Below are 18,057 nucleotides of genomic sequence, written 5' to 3' on the forward strand. Positions count from 1 at the left end.
GGATTATTAAGAGATAGAGAAAGTCCAGGTGGACTGATGAATTACATTGTTGTATAGTTTATTTTTTAAAGGGTTAAAGAGAGACCCTAATAACTAAGGGTTGAGTTTGCTTAAGTTTTAATCCTGAGATGAAGATTGTAGATCAAATCCCAAAACAACCTACTCGTGGTATAGACAGACATCTAGAGGCAACAGGATCCGGAGAGGAGCAGTGTGGCTTTATGAAGCTCAGTGTCCCAGACGATTTTAATTTCCTTCCATGACAGGATGACGAAACATGTAGCTTGGAGGCACGCAATAGAAGCCATTTATCTATCTTTTACTCAAGCTTTCAATTCTATCATACACGGGATGCCCAGCAGCCAGCTAAGAAAATGTAAGTTGAACATTCTGTTTTTCAAGCTACAAGTCCTGGAGAGTTCCAGGAGAATTTTAAATACAAGTATACAGTCTTGAATAGAAGGTTATATATTTTTTAAAGTACTCTACCAGTTAAAAAGAAACATACTAACTTCTGTTTTGCAGTAAAAAAAAAAAAATTAGAAAGATCTGCATATAGAATGACTTTAGTTTCTTACATTTTTCCAAATGGTTCTGGGTCCCCAGATGTATCTTGGAGGCTGTATTAATGGGCCCCAGCAGGAACCAGATGGCACAATTAAACTAGGGGACTGAGAGAATTTACTGAACTATTTACAAAATGGTGAGCAGGATTTAGGGAACAGCAAAGGTGGTGTAGCCGGAACAGCTGTTACCAGCACTGAAGTGAGGTGTCTGGAAGGGAGCGATAACCAGAACCTCAAGGACAGCGCTCTAACTAGGGTCACCCGGAAGGACGGGGGCCTGTGGCAGGGCATGTGGGTATCCTGCCAGAGGAAGGTGTGCAAACCCATGAATTAGATGCACACTCAGAGTTACATGTGTGCATATGCATTTTTCTGTGGAGTTGGTTCATAGATTGCTATCAACGGTCTCCTAAATGAATCCAAATGTTAAGAGCTATGTTTTTAAAAGGATAAAAAATTTAAACTCACTTTGTTGTATTTCTGAAGGTGATAGCTTTTAGTCCTTATTAAGTACATACGTAGTGCAGAGCACTTACTAACATTCTGTAACTATTCTATAACTGTATAAAAATAAGACAGGAAAAGTTAACGAGTATATTTTGGACCAAAGATTGAGTTTTATTAAGATTGCATCGTGTGTCAGTTGTCTGGTTTGTTTGGCAGTGAAATGTGGAGTGGAGGAGCTGAACTGGTTGGTAATCTCACATAGAAAATTACGCTGAATAGTATACACATGTTATTCTGAAAGGTTGGTCAGGGGATAATATTCTGGCAAAATTAAGTTGACAGGCAGTCAGCTATGTATTTGCATTAACTGATCAATTGATCGTGGTTGTTTTTGTTTGTTTATGGGGTTATATATACATATATATATGTATACACATGTAATTCATATATATGATATGTATCTTAGCTGTGGGTGCCATAACAGAATACCAAGGACTGAGTGATTAAATAAATATAACAGAAGTTTATTTTCTCATAGTTCTGGAAGCTAGGAGTTCCAGATCAAGATGTCAGCTGATTCCATGTCAGTTGAGAGCTCTCTTCCTGACTTGCAGATGGCCACCTTCTCACTGCATCCTCACATGGACCTTTCTCAGTACATACGTACAGAGAGGGAAAGACAGTGAACTCTCTGGTGTCCCTTCTGATTAGGACACTAATTCTATCAGATCAGGGTCCCATCCTGTGACCTCAATGAACCTAATTCCTTATAGGCCCCATTTTCAAACATAGCCATAGTATAGGGTGAGAGCTGCAATGTAAGATTTTCCAGGCATAAATACTGGAGTGGGTTGCCATTTCCTTCTCCAGGGGATCTTCCCAACCCAAGGATCGAACCCGGGTCTCCTGCATTGTAGGCAAACGCTTTACCATCTGAGCTATCAGGGAAGCCCAAGAATTAGGTGAGGGGAACACAAAAATTGAATTGATAGCAATATATAGAGAGATATAAAATATGTATAATTAATCCACTTTTATTATGTGTTAGGCACTGTGCACATTGCTGGGGATATAAAATGGTTAATATACTGTTTCTTTTTTCTGTGAGAATGCTAAAAAACTACCCTTTTAGCAAATTTCAAGTATACAATACAACGCTAAACTATAGTCACCATACTGCACATCAGATCCTCAAAATTTATTCATCTTATGACTAGATATTTGTATCCTTTGACCACTTAGACCAACATCTCCCTTTTTCCTGCTCCAGCTCTTGGTAACCACCATTCTAGTCTCTGTTTCTATGAATCTGATTTTTTTGGAGGATTCTACATATAAGCAATACCATACAGTATATGTCTTTCTCTGTCTGGTTTATTTTATTGGTATAATATCCTCCAGTTTCATCCATGTTATTACAAATGGCAGGATTCCTCCTCTTTTTATGGCTAAATAATATTCCATTGTGTATATATATGTATATATTACACACATATATATAACACATTTTCTTTGTCCACTCATCAGTCAACAGACACACATACTGTTTCCATAGGTTGGCTAATGCATATAACTATGTGAGGTGATGGATATATTAATTAACTTGACTGTGGTAATCATTTCAGAATGTATGTATCATAAATGTATGTATCATAAATCATCATATTGTACACTTGAAAATATTAGAAAAAAAGGATACTGTTCCTGTTGAGGAGTAAGAATCAAGTAAAAGAGCTTGATCTGTATATAACTCTTCCAATGAGGTCATCATCAAAAGGCTTCTAGAAGTTCATCTGGAGGAGTGCCTGCTAGATCCACAGACTATTCATTCTTTTAAATCAGTGTCTTTTGACCCAGGCTGCACATCATCAGGGGAAATTATTAAAATAGGGCTTCCCAATCCCACTCTGAGAGACTCCCGTTTAGCTGGTTTGAGGTGGGGCCCCAGTGTGTTTTGAAGACTTTTCCGATATCCCAATGTGCACCAGTGTTGAGAGCCACCTGGAGTGAAGGCATTGACATACACACCTCTCCCCCTCCCTGCCTCCCTCACTCACCACCACACTACACTCTAGCCTCTTAGAATCATGACCAGTTTGTTCTTCTCCTGATGATTAGTTTACATTTTATCTTAGAGGCGCTGTAAATGTTTTCTCTTTATGAAGCAACTGCTGGGCAACCCAGAGCCGATTCAGGACCTGCTGTCTGCCACTGCATGGGCTATATGCAGTGCATTGTGGTATTAGCTTCATGATTTGTGTCAGTGGTGGCCCTTCCCTTCCCTTCCCTTTTTCTTTTTCTCCCCCCACTTATGTCTAGTTTATATTATCTTGATGTACTTAAATTTATCCTTATAAATTGTCTCTTATTCTTCTGGGGGAAAAGGAGAGATATGGATTTATAACGAATGAATGAACAAAGGAAAAACATACCAAAATTGCATGGAAACACCCATAAATAGAAATAATCAGAGGAATTTTTGCAAGTCTAACTGTTTCTTGAACTGACTTATAGGAGGGCAAGACTGAATGAGTGTGCAGAAGGTGAGGTTAGGAGTGAGGTGGAGAGGTGGTTCCTAGACTTAGGGCAGGCATAGGTGAGTAGTGGCTGAATGCCTGCAGTGGATAACACTCCATGGCAGTCAAAGGGTAGAAAGGAAACACGAGCCCCCCAAATGAAGCTGGGCATCCATTACCCAAGTTCACGTAAAAGCACAAGTGTTCTCAAAACAGCATATAAATGAGAACACATTGATATCTCTCTAAAGAACTAGGTATGATGAATCAAGGGGGAATTAAGCTTGGAGATCTTCCTAAAGAGGGTGAATTTGGGGTTTGATTTTAACAGAGGGGAAAGTCACGTGCTATAGGAGAAAACAAGAAGTTCTAGATATCACCACAACTCTACACTGATGATGCAGAGAACTCTCCACCTCACAAAGTGGGATGTGATGGGAGGAAGCCAGGGAGAGCTGAGCTGACAAGGGACTGAATAAGGAGAGGATGGGTTTTGCAAAGATTAGAGGCATTTTAGTGAGAGTTTGTAAGGGAAATGTTTGAAGAGAATACATTCTTCACTTAAATGAAGCACCTAGAATGAGTTAGGCACTTTTTGGGTGCTTGGGATACAGCAGTGAATAAGACAAATGTAGTGTTTGTCCTCATGAATCTTACAGTCTAAACACATTAAAGACCCAAATCTCAACACAATTGCAAGCTGTCATGAATACTTTAAAGAAGCTGTGGAGGGTGCTGTGGGAAGCTATGGGTGAAGCTGGGAGGAATCTGGTTTGAGGACAGGGAAGGCTTTTCACTGGAGCACAGGTTGGAAAAATGCCTTATAATCAATTAATAGGCATGGTGATTGATTGGATGTAGGAATAAAGGAGGTAGAATCATCAAAAAGGTTTCCTAGGTTTCTGGCATGTGTGCACCCATACACACACCCCACACAGGAGCTGAGAGGAGGATTAACTGTGAGTATTTAATTCTCTCTCTCCCGCTATAACCTCTTCTTCTCTCGATAAAAAGGAAAATAAGATTTTCCAGGAACAGACAGATGAAAGTTCAAACTAAAGGCTTATGGAGAACACTCTGAAGTACTTTCCACTTCATCTGAAAAAAAAAAAAAAATGAAACACAGTGAAAACCCCACTAATAACTACAATGTCATTCTACCTTACTTTTAGTTCTAACGATGGTATTTAATGGTCAATTATTGGGACGGCTTTAAAAACACTCCAAGCATAACTGTTACAAAAAATGTTTCCAGACTGATGTTCCTCTCTGGGGATTGTTTATTGTCATTGATTACAGTAGGCAAAAAAATCTCTATCATGGTTGGGATTAAACTTTATTTGAGCCACGACAATATAAATATATGTATACAACATTATATACTATTCAAGATTGTAAGCCATCCTCCACCCATCCTCCATCCATGCCTCCCAACTCCTAAGTGAATCATCTTTAGAAGAACTGCCCCCTCCAGGCAGCATCAATTCATACAATGCATGGTGTACCCTCCAAGTGGAACCATGCCTGCCAGAGGGTCAAACTGAATAGGCGGGGCAGGGTGCAGGCAAGACCACTTCAAAGTCACACAAAAGGATGACTTTAACATCTTGAACTCAAGTCTAAATTCAGTTGTTATTATTCCTCAGCCTATGAGGTTAATATTGAAATGAAATTTAAAAAATACAGCCCGTTTGAAATGCATTTCCTTAAAAGAAAAAATTGTTAGACAATAGTTTAATCGTGTGTGGTTTGGGAAGAAAAATGAAGATCTTTCTTTACATTTCCAAAGGTTTTCATCTGAAAATCAATGTGTGATCTAGAGTTTTTACAGCTTCTGATAAAATCACAAACATGGGCAAACAGCCTCTAATCCTATTCTGTGGTGCACTAAAATCCTTCAGGGGGAAAAAAAACTAAGTATGGTCCTATTTCCCTATGCGAAGCTTTTTCATAGAGACCTACATTACACTGACACTTTTTTTCTGTAAATATTTTGAATGTGCATGATCAATTTCTGTCACTTGTCCAACACCTAGAAGTGCCTGACAACATCCTAACATGAATTTCTGGATTGGTTTCAGAAGCAGAGTGACGGATAACTGTATCTACAAGTGGTTGATCTATTTTGATGTGAACTTAATTAATGCTGCATATGAAACTCCAAATGTCACAATACAGTTTTACAATTTTAATTATTAGACTGACTAACTCATTTTAAAATGAAATTTGAACTTAATTTAATGTAAGTTATTAAATTCTTTTCAACAAATTCATGTTTAAGAGAAAGGGTTTTATAAAATCATTCAATTATGATTTTACCATGTGAATGAGAACTATATAAAAATGCCACAAATAATATATGACTTCAACATCATGACTGGAACTAGGGATTTGCAGAGAAGGATTGAGCTGCCCACCTATGATGTCTGGTCACGTAACCCGAGCCGCTGTTTAATGAACTTGGAGATCAGGAGCTGAGGCCGTTTCTGGTACTCCACGAGAACATCGTGGGGAGCGTTGATCTGGTCACATTCAAGTCTGTTGAGAAGTGTCACACAGACCACAGCAGCTAGAAAAGTAAACAAGACCATTACTGAGCAAATGGGTTTCTCTTTCTCACAGAAACGTTACCCGGACACTCCCCACGTCCCCGGCACATGGGCTGTGTCTTGTTTTTCCTATTGTGTGAACACAACCCACTGAACCCACCAGATTTCTATATTATAATTCAGGTTTCTGTGGACTCCCATCAAACACTCCATCTAAATAAATTAATTCAAACAGTTGTCAGTACTCTCCCTTCTCCTTTCCCCAACAACTGGGTAGATGAAGGCTCAGAAAAGCTTTGTATTCAAGACAAGAACAAGGAAGGATCTTTGCCATTCAAGACACGCAAACCTCCAGCTTTCTATCCCATGTCCAGTTCTTAGAGCAGGCTTTTCTTTCTTGAGGATAACTGAGAGCTAGCCATTTTTCCTGAGATGACATTTTACTCCTTGATCCAATATTTGAGTGTGCCCACTGGAAAGGGAAGTAACCAGAGAAGAGATATGAACAGCCTTAAAGGCAAGTCCTGACCCTTTTGAAATTTGAGAAAAAAGTGAAACAATATGCTTAAACATAAGAATCAGTTCAGTGAAGGAGCACATTTATTAGCATTTAGTTTCTAAAGAATGATGACAAAATCTTGTGATAGTTGCAAAACTAAGGGGAAAGAACAAGCATTTTTCTTTTCTAATAAATGAAAGTTTCACTTTTGATAAGTCACCATAAAGGCAACATCTTTGGTTTGTTCCATCAAGAACTCGAGAGAAACACTGAGTACCCTACAAATTTTCTATTGCCAGTTTCACATGAAATATTTGATTTCAAGGAATATGGTTACATACACTGAAATCAGTGACAATCACTTTAAATTGATAGCAGTATCATAATCTCTATGTTCATCTGCATTATTTAAAGAAGGATTTCAGTAGATCCGAGATTAGATGTAGCTACCTTTACAAGCTTTGAGGTCATGAAGATAAATTTGGGTATGAATGTAATATTTAATTCTTTGACTTATCTGCTATCTCAGACTTCTGGATTTCAGAAGGAAAAATGGACTGTAACTATAATAGGTGCTATCTTTTTTGTTTGGTTTAGCTCTTGCTAGATGCTGGGTATTTACGATACCGTTTAGACCTCATCGCTGTTCCATAAGCTAACTATTATTCTTAGCCTCTTTTGACAAATGATGAAATGAGGAATTAGGGAGGTCAAAAGGCCCAGGAGGACACAGCTAGTAAATAGCCAATCAACTCCCCACTTCGTAGACTGCTGAGAAGACTCCTTTTCCTCCCATCCCTCCTCTACTGAGCTGGCACATGGCAAACCATAAGGCAGACCTGTCCTGACCTACCAGTCAAACTGACTCTCCTGTTCAGTGAACTGTGACAAGCAGTGAAAATATCCAACTGAAACTGAGTCAAATATTTCATCACCTAGGACCCTAGTTATTCAAAAATCATCCGGTTGTAAAGCAGCTTGGCCCAACAGGTAAACAAGCAAACGGCAGGGCTAGAAAATTCCTCAGCTTTTCAAGTTAATGATCAGCTAGTCTGTGAAGGCTGACATGGGCTGGTGGTAGCAGAGAAAAGATGAAAGTCCTTCTCTAATCCTTCACTTGGCAGAGAGATAAAAGGAAACTCGTGCTTGTCAAGGAGCAAGAGCTGACTTTACTAAACATCTTCTCCAGGGATTTCATGGGTCGTGCCAAAGAGGGACAAGAACAGGTCACCGTGATCTCAGTGGTTTTCTTGACACTGGCAGACCAATTACCAAGCAGCTTGTAATAATCTTGTCATCTAAAATACAATTTCCACAAGCAATTAAAAGGGACTAACTTACCCAAAACAATTTTTCAGAATTAAGCCTGACAGTTTTGCCACCATAATCCTCTTATTGGGCAGGGAGGATGGCTCCTGTGAAGGGACATTTAGTTACCTAGCTGTCACCAAGAAGGTTGTCAGCTAAGTGACCTCAGGCTGCAATGGGATGGGAGCACACCAGTGTCAACATGGAGCTCAACCCACTCAGAGCTGCACCAGGAACTCCCAGTGATTCTCAACTCTTCGATCCTTAATTTTTTTTTTTTTTTTTTTTTGCCCTTTGCAAATCTGATAAAAGCTGTAACAGGAACCTCTCTTCAAAAAAATATACATGTGCATATACACATAAAATATTGGGTTGGTCAAAATGTTCATTCAGATTTTCCCATGTATTACGGGAAAACCTGAACAAGCATTTTGGCCAATCTAGTATTTGTGTATTGGAGAAGGAAATGGCAACCCACTCCGGTATTCTTGCCTGGAGAATCCCAGGGACAGAGGAGCCTGGTGGGCTGCTGTCCAAGGGGTAGCACAGAGTCAGATGTGACTGAAGCGACTTAGCATGCATGCATGCATTGGAAAAGGAAATGGCAACCCACTCCAGTATTCTTGCCAGGAGAATCCCAGGGACAGGGGAGCCTGGTGGGCTGCCGTCTATGAGGTTGCACAGAGTCGGACACAACTGAAGCAACTTAGAAGCAACAGCAGCAGACTTACAGAATTAGGAGTGAGGAGTAAAAAGGACAGTTAAGCTGTATTTTATAAAAAAGCAATTATCAGTTAAATTATTTGCACACTGATATTTGAGAACTATTGCCTTAAAGACTTTAAATTTTATCCCTAATTAAATCACATGAAAACAAATGTTCATACCTGCCCCCTAGCACTTTAGATTCCCAAAGAAATGCTGGATTAGAACCAAGATTTAATATTAACTTCTATCAAAAATTGTCCCATATCTTTTATGAAAGTGTTACTAAAGACACTGTCAATGTAATACAGTTGATCACTTACATTTAACATTTGAACAAATTTTTATGACAAACCTCAAATGCTTTCTTTTACAAGATAATGAATGCTGTATTACTCAAAGAGTCTCCATTCTCAACCTGGCTTCTAGGAAACTCAGACTACTCATATGTAGTCTTGCCCTTCTAGGTAATTCTTTGCTATTGAGAACATCCATTCACTCCCTTAACTATATGCCTCTTATTCTGTTTACTTTTGCTTAAATTTATTTATACATTCATCTTTTATTGAAGGCTGCTGCTCATGCCTTTTCAAAAGATAGGGAAAGTATAGGTAATCTGTCAATAGATAAATATGTTACTCTTTTACACCTTATGGAGTAGTGTAGAAAGTGGGAACAAAGAGGAAGGAGATATCAGGGCTAGTCCATCATCGTTTTGATCTAGTTGGGCTTCCTTTGACAGGTTACTTTTTACTCTCTGAGTCTTATTCTCTGAGAATGGAGCAGGTTGGACCTCAAAGGTCTCGCCCAAGACCACCCCCTCAGCATCTGTGTCTCACATTATCTTGGCATGAGGACCATGCTGTCCTCTCCTGGAGATCCAGGTTCAACCTTAGGAACTTGCACTTCTGTTGGATGCTGGACCTCCAAGCAGAGCTGTGTCAGGATGAGCAGAGGATGGAAACTGCTGTGCTGGGGTTGGGGGCTCCAGCAGGGAGAATTCCTCACTGGGGTCACAGATGGAGAGAGGCAGGTCATGGGTAATGCTATCACACAAAAAGTTGGATCCATGGATCCAAATCACTCTCTAATGGGTGAGTGTGTTGGTACAAGGCAGGCAGAAGTAGGATAGAGGACAGGCGAGTAGAATTAAAATGAATCAAACAAAATTTTAGACACTGACCTTCATTAAAAATATGTAAAAACCAGCAAAACAAGAAGAAACAATTTAAAAAATTTTACCTTTATAAGCATAATAAATTAATTACTTATCATTTGTGTCTGATTTCCCAAATACACTGGCTTATTTTCTTGGTGAAATAATGTCTATACTTAAAACTAAATAAGTATCAATGTGATGCTTTACTTGATTTCAACACTATTTTGATATATGATTAACCTTTAGGGGCTTTGCTTTCTGAAGTAGCACAACAATCTGCTCGGAACATATAAAATAGAAAAATCTGCACTTATTTTTTTGTTTCCTGTGAATAGAGACTCTGAACCTTGTGTATCCATCAGAGGCTGCCGGGAAGACACAGCAGGGCATGGTGCAAAGGGGCCTCAAGTCAGAGAGAGGTCAGTTCCAGTCCCAGTTCAGCTACTTCTTCTTTACTGTGAGAACTTGGGAAAGTTGTTAGCCTTTCTGAGCCACAGTATCTCTCAGCAGATACTGTGAGGGTGAAGAGCTGCAATGGGTCACCTTTTGCTTTTGTGTAATAATAATTCAAAACCCATTTTTGAGTTAAGAAATAACTCCAGCTCCAGACTGAGTATAATCTTTAATCCTTGTTGTAATATCTTGTTTACTCTATCAATGATCATCCTGCAGTTCCTAGAGTCCAATAGCCTTCATATCTGGGATCAGCAGATGAATATAATATGGACTTAAAGTCAGGATTCTGCTCCCTTTCATCAAACTGTAGTAAAGTAATATTATGAAGACTGAATTTATCCCCAAAGTTCCCAGTATATGTCAAAAGAAATAACAGTGAATTCTTCCTTTACCCTAAAGAAAAACCACTGTGAGTGCTGCCAAAAACTAAAGACAAAGAAGATTTAAGTGAACCTAATCTTGGATAAATACTAGGTTTCATATATTGTCATGCAAGCAAGCATGTGTCAAAAGGCAGCCAACACTGTCTTTTAAAGATGGATAAAAACTGAACATACTTATCACAAGTTCCCAGTGCAAAAGGATTATCATCTTTAACCAGAATGTTAGGGGTTTTAATTAAAGTAGATTTTGCTTTAAGAGATGGAAAGGTGTGTGCATATTATAGAACCATAGATGAATATATTTATACAGCATTGTACAGCGGGTTTACATGGTTCTGAAGGTTTAGCCTTTCAAGGTAGAATAATTTTGTGAAGACCACTATTTCCCTCATTTAAATCTTTGTTAAAGCAACGATGGACTCCACTATTCTTTTTCAGCATAATGAGATCAGGATAACAACAGTGATGTAGAGGTGTCCATGGCTCCATTTCAAGTAGCCTGTCCATCTATCAGATATTAGGAGATATAGAAGTATTATATAAGCCTTATAGCAAAAGTATGCTTAACTTTATAAGGTTTTGCCACTTCCTACTGGGATGAGTATGAAGCATTCCAGAGTCCTTTAGACAATCCCAAGCCATAAATGTAGCTGAATGACGAGGAACCAATTGAGTTTGTTATAGCTATCTTCTATGGTCTATAGAGGTCGAGTAGTCATTCTTTTTATTCATTTAGCAAATATTTATTGAAAGACCATATACAGATATTATTCTAAGTGCTAAAGATATAGCAAGAAAATGACAAACAGCGTTCCTGTTCTTGTACTACTTATGTTGTAATGGAGATAGATGCTAAATATGTATCGTCATATATTAATACATGCAAAATTATACGTAAGTTACTATATAAAGAAACAAGAAACGTAGTTTGGTATAGTGGTAAATATGATACAGAGAAATGAGGTAGAAAGAGTGAATGAGTGAGTAAGTAGAATGAATGAGAGTGAGTTTAGTTTAGGTAGTCATGCAAAATGTCCCTGATGAAGTGAGAATTATGTCCTTTAATGTAAGTGAGATCTTACATGAATCATAAAGAAGTGCTAGTCCATGGGGTCCCAGGACCTCCTTGTCCTGGTGAATGCAGAAAGATCTGTTTTTGCACTAGTCCATATTCAATGAGTGACTCCTCTGAGTTAGAACAATGATCCTCTAGAAGACTCTTGTTCAAATAAAATATTACTTATAAGCTGAAACCATTAGGCATCATTGCCTTAGTATGAAGCCAGTCATCTGGTACTACTAAAGGGACCTGAAAGGCCATTAGAAAAGGCCATCTGGAGACACATGGGGAATGGGACGTTGCTGACAGTGGGAGCAAGATGGAAGGGGAGGGGGAACAGGCCTGGGAGTCTTGAGCTTTTGGTGCCAGATGAAACATATTTTCCAGTGTTGCTTACCATTAGTATATAACCTCCCTGATAAGTATGTTAAAGCAGCCATTTGTAAAGGCTCTCATAGCCCTTCCCCAAATGATGCTTTTCCAGGTCATACAGAGCTTTTCCAAGCTTCATTCACTGCATTTGAGGTAGGATATAATGAAGTGGGGATGAAAGCTGGGAACATGGCAGAATCATATGCATGGGGTTTTGGTCTGTGTCCTTGGTGGTTGACCTTCCAGGGGTTGATCTTCCTGTACCAAGAATTCATCTTTGAAAACAGTGGTGTCTGAGGGAGATAAAGAGTCCCTGTCACCAAGAAAAAATTTGGACAGAAATACTCCCAAGAACTACAGAATTACATACTTAACAGATACAACCTTTAGTGTGAATGTTGGCAGCCCAGAAGGGATCTGCTCAAGGAAAAGGCTCCATCAGTGGCCTGGAAGACAGCTATTGGCAGGCTGAAATCAGCTACCAACAGCTTCAATAGCAGCAGAAAAGGGAAAACACAGCAGAGGGCAGGAACTAGAGCAAGCTAGAGAGGAGAGAGCCTAGGAGGGTACCTGCAGGTGGCAGAGAAAGCAAGGTCACAAGGACCTGTGGCAAGGGCAAAATCTCCCTCACAACAGAGTAACTTCTTTGAGGTTTTGGCAACATTTCAAAGGACTGGGGTCCAGTGTTCACAGCCTAGAACTCTCTCTGACTGCCTCTTAAGAAGGAACTGATGGTCATCACCAAACTTACATCAGGGCAGCAGTTCGTGACCTGGCACGTTGTGTTTGACTAAATTGGTTACCAAATTTTCCTCCATCTGCATATTTGATGAGGCGTGACTCAAGTGACCACTTGCTATTTCCATGAGAAAGAAATGTGAGGAAACATTTCCTGGAGCAGAAATAATCTGAATCCAGGTGTTCCTGCCCGTCATGTGCTGGCTGGGCTGCTGCTCAGGGAAGGGTGAGTTGCTCCCAGCTAGGGCTCCCACCCTCACTAACTTGTGGAAGGAAAGCAGACATTATTGCTTCCCTGAAAGTGGGTATTAATGATGGCCTTCTAAAGAGGACAAGGATGCAACTGCATCCTTCACTCATATGTTGCAAGTATTTGTGTGTCCATTCATTCTGCAATGAGAGTAATGGTTCTACAATTAATCTCTTCTTGTGACTTACAACTTCTAAGATGTGCTTTTAGAAATGTTACCACATACATTTTGTTTGTAGCTTTGTGTATTAAAATTAGGTGACAATAAGGACAAATACTAGAATTAAAATTCTACCTGTGATCAAGTAAATCATTATTGGGCTATAATTCCTTGCTTCTTTGAAGATTTCTTCTTTGGTTCTGGGACACTAGACTCTCCAGGTGTTCTGCAAATTGCACTGACCCCTCCTCCTTAGTTTCTGCTAGATCTCCCTCACCTGCCCTAACTTTTTCATCGGTTTCTACATTGATTTGCTTTATCATCTCATTCATTGCAGGACTTTGAGTGCTACCTACATGTTGTCAACTTACAACTTTCTTTGTTTACTTCTCCAGTCCAAACTTCACACCTAAACTCAAGATTAATAAACCCACCTGCTTATTTAACCTCTATCTGATGTCTACTACAGTACCCCCAGGACTTCCCTGATAGCTCAGTTGTTAAAGAATCTGCCTGCAATGCAGGAGACCCTGGTTCAATTCCTGGGTCAGGAAGACCCACTGGAGAAGAGATAGGCTACTCACTCCAGTATTCCTAGGCTTCCCTTATGGCTCAGGTGGTAAAGAATCTGCCTGCAATGTGGGAGACCTAGGTTCGATTCCTGGCTTGGGAAGAACCCCTGGAGAAGGGAAAGGCTACCCATTCCAGTATTCTGACCTGGAGAATTCCAAGGACTATATAGTCCAGGGGGTCGCAAAGAGTTGGACACGACTGAGCAGCTTTCACTTTCACAGTACCCCCAAAGCCCCACCCAATTTTCTCTGTCCCAATTGTGATAACTCCATCCTTTCAGCTGTTCAGGCCCAAAGCCTGGGAGTTGATCTCCACTCCTGTGTTTCTCTCCAAATTCATATCACATTGTCAACAAATCTCACTGGGTTTGTTTCAAGCTATATCTAGCATGATTTCTTCTCACTTTCTCAGCTTTGGTTCATATCTCCCTAGACTGTGGTATCAGCCCTCCTTTCTCCCTGCTTCTGCCATGGACGCCAGTAGGCTCTTCCCAGATCAGCAGCCAGTGTGCTCCTGTTCGAGGGCAAGCCAGATCCCGTCACTTCTCCATTCAAAGGCCTCCAATGGCTTCTCATGTTGCTCAGAGTGAAAGTCACAGTTCTCATGGGGACCCAGGCCTCATTCACTCCATCCCCTACCCTCTCCACTGCCCTCCAGACGCACTGGTCTCGCTGTGTGTCCTGCACACTCTGGGTGCTCCTGCTCGGCAGTCTTGGATTTGCGTTTCCCAGACTGCTCTGCCCAGGCACCCATGTGGCGTTTTCCTGAGTGGCACCTTCTCCGTGCACCCTTCCCTATCTTAATTCATGGTTTTCCTCCCTACCTTGGCTGCCCCTGCGCCTTTCCCTGCCTTATTTTTTCACCGTCATGCTCCTCGGCATCTAACACACTACTGTATTGTTATAGATAACTCTTCGTTGTTATTTCTCTCCCCTCTAGACTCCTCAGCAGCAGAGATTCTGTGTCATCCTCTGCTGTGTCCATACTGCCTGGGTGCTCAGGAAACCAGCTGATGCATAGGAGAAAGTTCTTCCTTCTTAGGAAGACAATGATTGAGACAAATCTTATCAGCCAAAAATCTGATTTAAAAACCAGGCTTCTTGTATTGTGCCATGCACTCAGTAGGTATGCTATAAAACACATTTGAATAGATGACATTTTTTATGGACTCTTATGAAAAAGGATAATTGCTGTGTGAAAAACAAAACTAGGCATTTTTTTTTAACTCTCTAAAACCATGGACATATTAGAACTTTATTAACATTTTTACTAGCTAACTTACTACACTAATGTTTTCTAACTTTTTATTTTATTTTATTTTTCCATTTATTTTTATTAGTTGGAGGCTAATTACTTTACAATATTGTAGTGGTTTTTGTCATACATTGACATGAATCAGCCATGGATTTACATGTATTCCCCATCCCGATCCCCCCTCCCACCTCCTTCCCCACACCATCCCTCTGGGTCTTCCCAGTGCACCAGGCCTGAGCACTTGTCTCATGCATCCAGAAAACTAGGCAATCTTAAAAAAAAAAGTTGCTCCAATGTTTCTTGAATATCATTATTCATATTTGGGGACTGCTTGCCATTCAAAAATACTATTTTAGATGATGCTATTTAGCCTTAGATCTGAGACTTTCATAGCCAAGTTAATATATAACATTTAACTAACTTTGCATCTTTACCTTTTCCATCAGTTAAGGTTGATTTTTTTTAATCTAGAAGATGAGTATGAAAATAATTCATATTTGACTTCATAATGCCATTCTCCACCCAAAGAAGCAGAGCTTCTTGGAGAAATGGATGATTCCAGACCTGAGGCAAAGACAATGTAAACGATGCCTAAGAGCGAAGAGAATTATGTCAAAAAAGGACAAAAGAGTGTGTTAGAAGAGACTCTTCCTAGCCAATTTTAGGATTATTTGCGTATCAAAAAGAGTAATGACAGAAGCTGTATATACACACTGCTTTGAACAAAATCGGCAAGACAATAACTCCCTGTCACCAAAAAGAGAGAGAGAGAGGAGTGTGAGAAAGAAAGCCTCTTCTTAAAAAATACCAGCTAATAAATGTTGGAGGAATGATGGAATTAGAAAATCAAAATTATCAAAATGCCAAATTATCATCCCCGAGGTTACTTGTTACTTACAAAGAGAAAGCATTAATTTTTCAATGGAGAGAGATGACAGTTATCACTTGAACCAAGTGATGCAAAATTACTGATAGTGGAATATCTTCACCTTACCTTTCTCTGATATGGAGCAAGGGAAACTAATGTGCATAGTTTATGTTACTATGAAATCTTCTTGCCACAGAGCTGACTCTAATCAAGCCCCTAGATTTTGCTTCTGCTTTACAGGAAATATTCAGTATAAATGCACAAGTGAAACCCTGAAATGATGTGTGCAGAAAAATCTAGAACATGGGTGTGCTACAGGATAGCAGCCTGGACTTTCCAAAAAAATCACAGTCCCGGGAAAAAAAGAAAAGTAGGAAGCCCATTCTAGTTGTAAAAACATAGAGATACAATAACCAAGCAACACAGCATATAAAATTAATTCAATACTGGATTAAAGTGCTCTTTAAAGATATTCTTAGGATAATCAGAAAATTTAAATATGGAATGGGTGTTAAATGATGTTATGAAATGATTTTTACTTTTCTTAGCTTTTCTTGTTTGATAATTATATTATGAACATTAGGGGAACATTCTTATTCTTAGGAAATGATGCTGAGGTACAAAAGTTAAGTGGCATGATATTTGTAATTTACTTATAATGATTTAGAAGAAGAAACCAAATAGATGGATATATATGTGTGTATATATATATATGTATATATATATGTATATATATGCATACACATATATATACATACACACACATTATATATTTAGAGAGGATGCACACATGTGAAAATACTAAAAACTTGAATTTTGCTAAGGGGTACCTAAGTATTATACTATTCTGTTAATTTTTCTGTATTCTTGATTTCTTTTCAAAATAAAAGAGTGGGGAAAGCAAAACTGCATGTAAATTAACTCTAAAAACACACTGCTCCACTGATATTTCGTCCTTTGATGGACTATTTTAGGGATATGTTATTTGTGTCATGTCTCAGTAAATTCAATTGCAGTAAAAAACAGCAGTCACTATTAGGATGAAGAAAAGTGAACTTGCTGTCAAGTCTTGGCTACATAACCCACTATCTAGTGATCATGGGCAACTCACTTTTGACCCTTAAGGTTTAGTTTCCTCGTTTGCACAATAGGAATAATGTCCTGCCCACTCACAAGATATTATGACATAATCATACTTTCAACCCAAATTAATATATAGCTGAATTCCTTTTTCTTCTCCTGAAGTGTGAAAATAACTTCATGAAAGAAGAGAATTTGACCCTAGGCATTCATGAAAGTCTTACCTTTTAGACCACAAAGTCTACACATGGCTGCAAACACTGTAGACTCCATTTCAATATTTCTGACGCCGGCATTATATGCTCTCTTCAAGTAATCTAACCCCTTTTCTCTGGAAAAAGAGCACAGTGCTCCATCTAGTCGACCCTGGCCTGAAAGAGAATGGAGAATGTTTAGTGACTTGATGTCCCACTACAGTTGCTGTGGCATCACTAAGAGGCTTGCTGCCAGACCAAGTGCTCTGTGGCTAAGTCTAACCTGTGGCCTGCACCCCAGGTAAGGTAAATCTAGCCATCAGAATCATCCTACCAGAGGACATGAGGCAAGATTGTGCCTAGCTCAAGCATCTCACATAGAGTGGGGTCTCCATGGCACTGAGCTCCCCAACTCTGGGGCAAGTAACCACTGAGTGGCCTCAGCAGCCAGCACTGTGCCCAGGGATAGCGGGATCTGGAGGGTCGCTGGAAGATCTGCCCTTTGAGGAAAATCTCAGGTTGCTCCTGTGACTGGCAGATGGCCCAGAAACAGTTGCTGCAGAAGAATAAAATGCTCCAAGCCCCAGTGATGATCCTAAGCTACTTGAGGACCAGGAGGGTGGTTTGGATATTGCAATTCCGTCTGACCATCATAACCATGGTAGCAACCTACAGACTGTTGATTTGTCAACCCTGTTTCCTGCCACACACCCCAGGCTGCACGCTAGCCTTTTGTGATCACATTTTTCCCTTTTAGGATGCTCTCAGTGTTTATTTAGCACATAATTCCACCTGCACCTACTAGTGGGGCCAGAAGGGGCAGGAGAAAAGGCAGATGCTATGACTCCTCCACTGCGCATGCGCTGGGGAGAGACTTCACCGGGTCCTACCTCTGAGGGTGTCCTATTGAAGCAGGGCGG

General features: G+C 39.8%; 2 protein-coding genes across 6 annotated transcripts in view; one reads left to right on the forward strand and one right to left on the reverse strand.

Annotated features, from left to right (window-relative positions):
* Positions 1-18,057, forward strand: part of CCDC148 (coiled-coil domain containing 148) — a 536,518-nt gene that overhangs the window by 305,555 nt on the left and 212,906 nt on the right. The gene's annotated exons all lie outside the window — the stretch shown is intronic.
* UPP2 (uridine phosphorylase 2) overlaps positions 1,517-18,057 on the reverse strand; it is a 39,489-nt gene continuing 22,948 nt past the window's right edge. For 2 of the 4 annotated variants that reach the window (XM_020903722.2, XM_020903719.2), the window contains 3 exons: positions 17,168-17,314; positions 5,947-6,098; positions 1,517-4,627 (listed from right to left, as the gene is read on the reverse strand). In XM_020903722.2, coding sequence (XP_020759381.1) covers positions 5,947-6,098; positions 17,168-17,314 — 299 coding nt within the window. In that variant the 3' untranslated portion in view covers positions 1,517-4,627. Of the gene's footprint in view, positions 4,628-4,791; positions 6,099-7,901; positions 7,993-17,167; positions 17,315-18,057 lie in introns of those variants that run through there. The other 2 variants (XM_020903720.2, XM_070476159.1) reach the window with 2 other exon arrangements.

Source organism: Odocoileus virginianus, chromosome 13, assembly GCF_023699985.2.
Source record: "Odocoileus virginianus isolate 20LAN1187 ecotype Illinois chromosome 13, Ovbor_1.2, whole genome shotgun sequence".
Classification (NCBI taxonomy): Eukaryota; Metazoa; Chordata; class Mammalia; order Artiodactyla; family Cervidae; genus Odocoileus; species Odocoileus virginianus.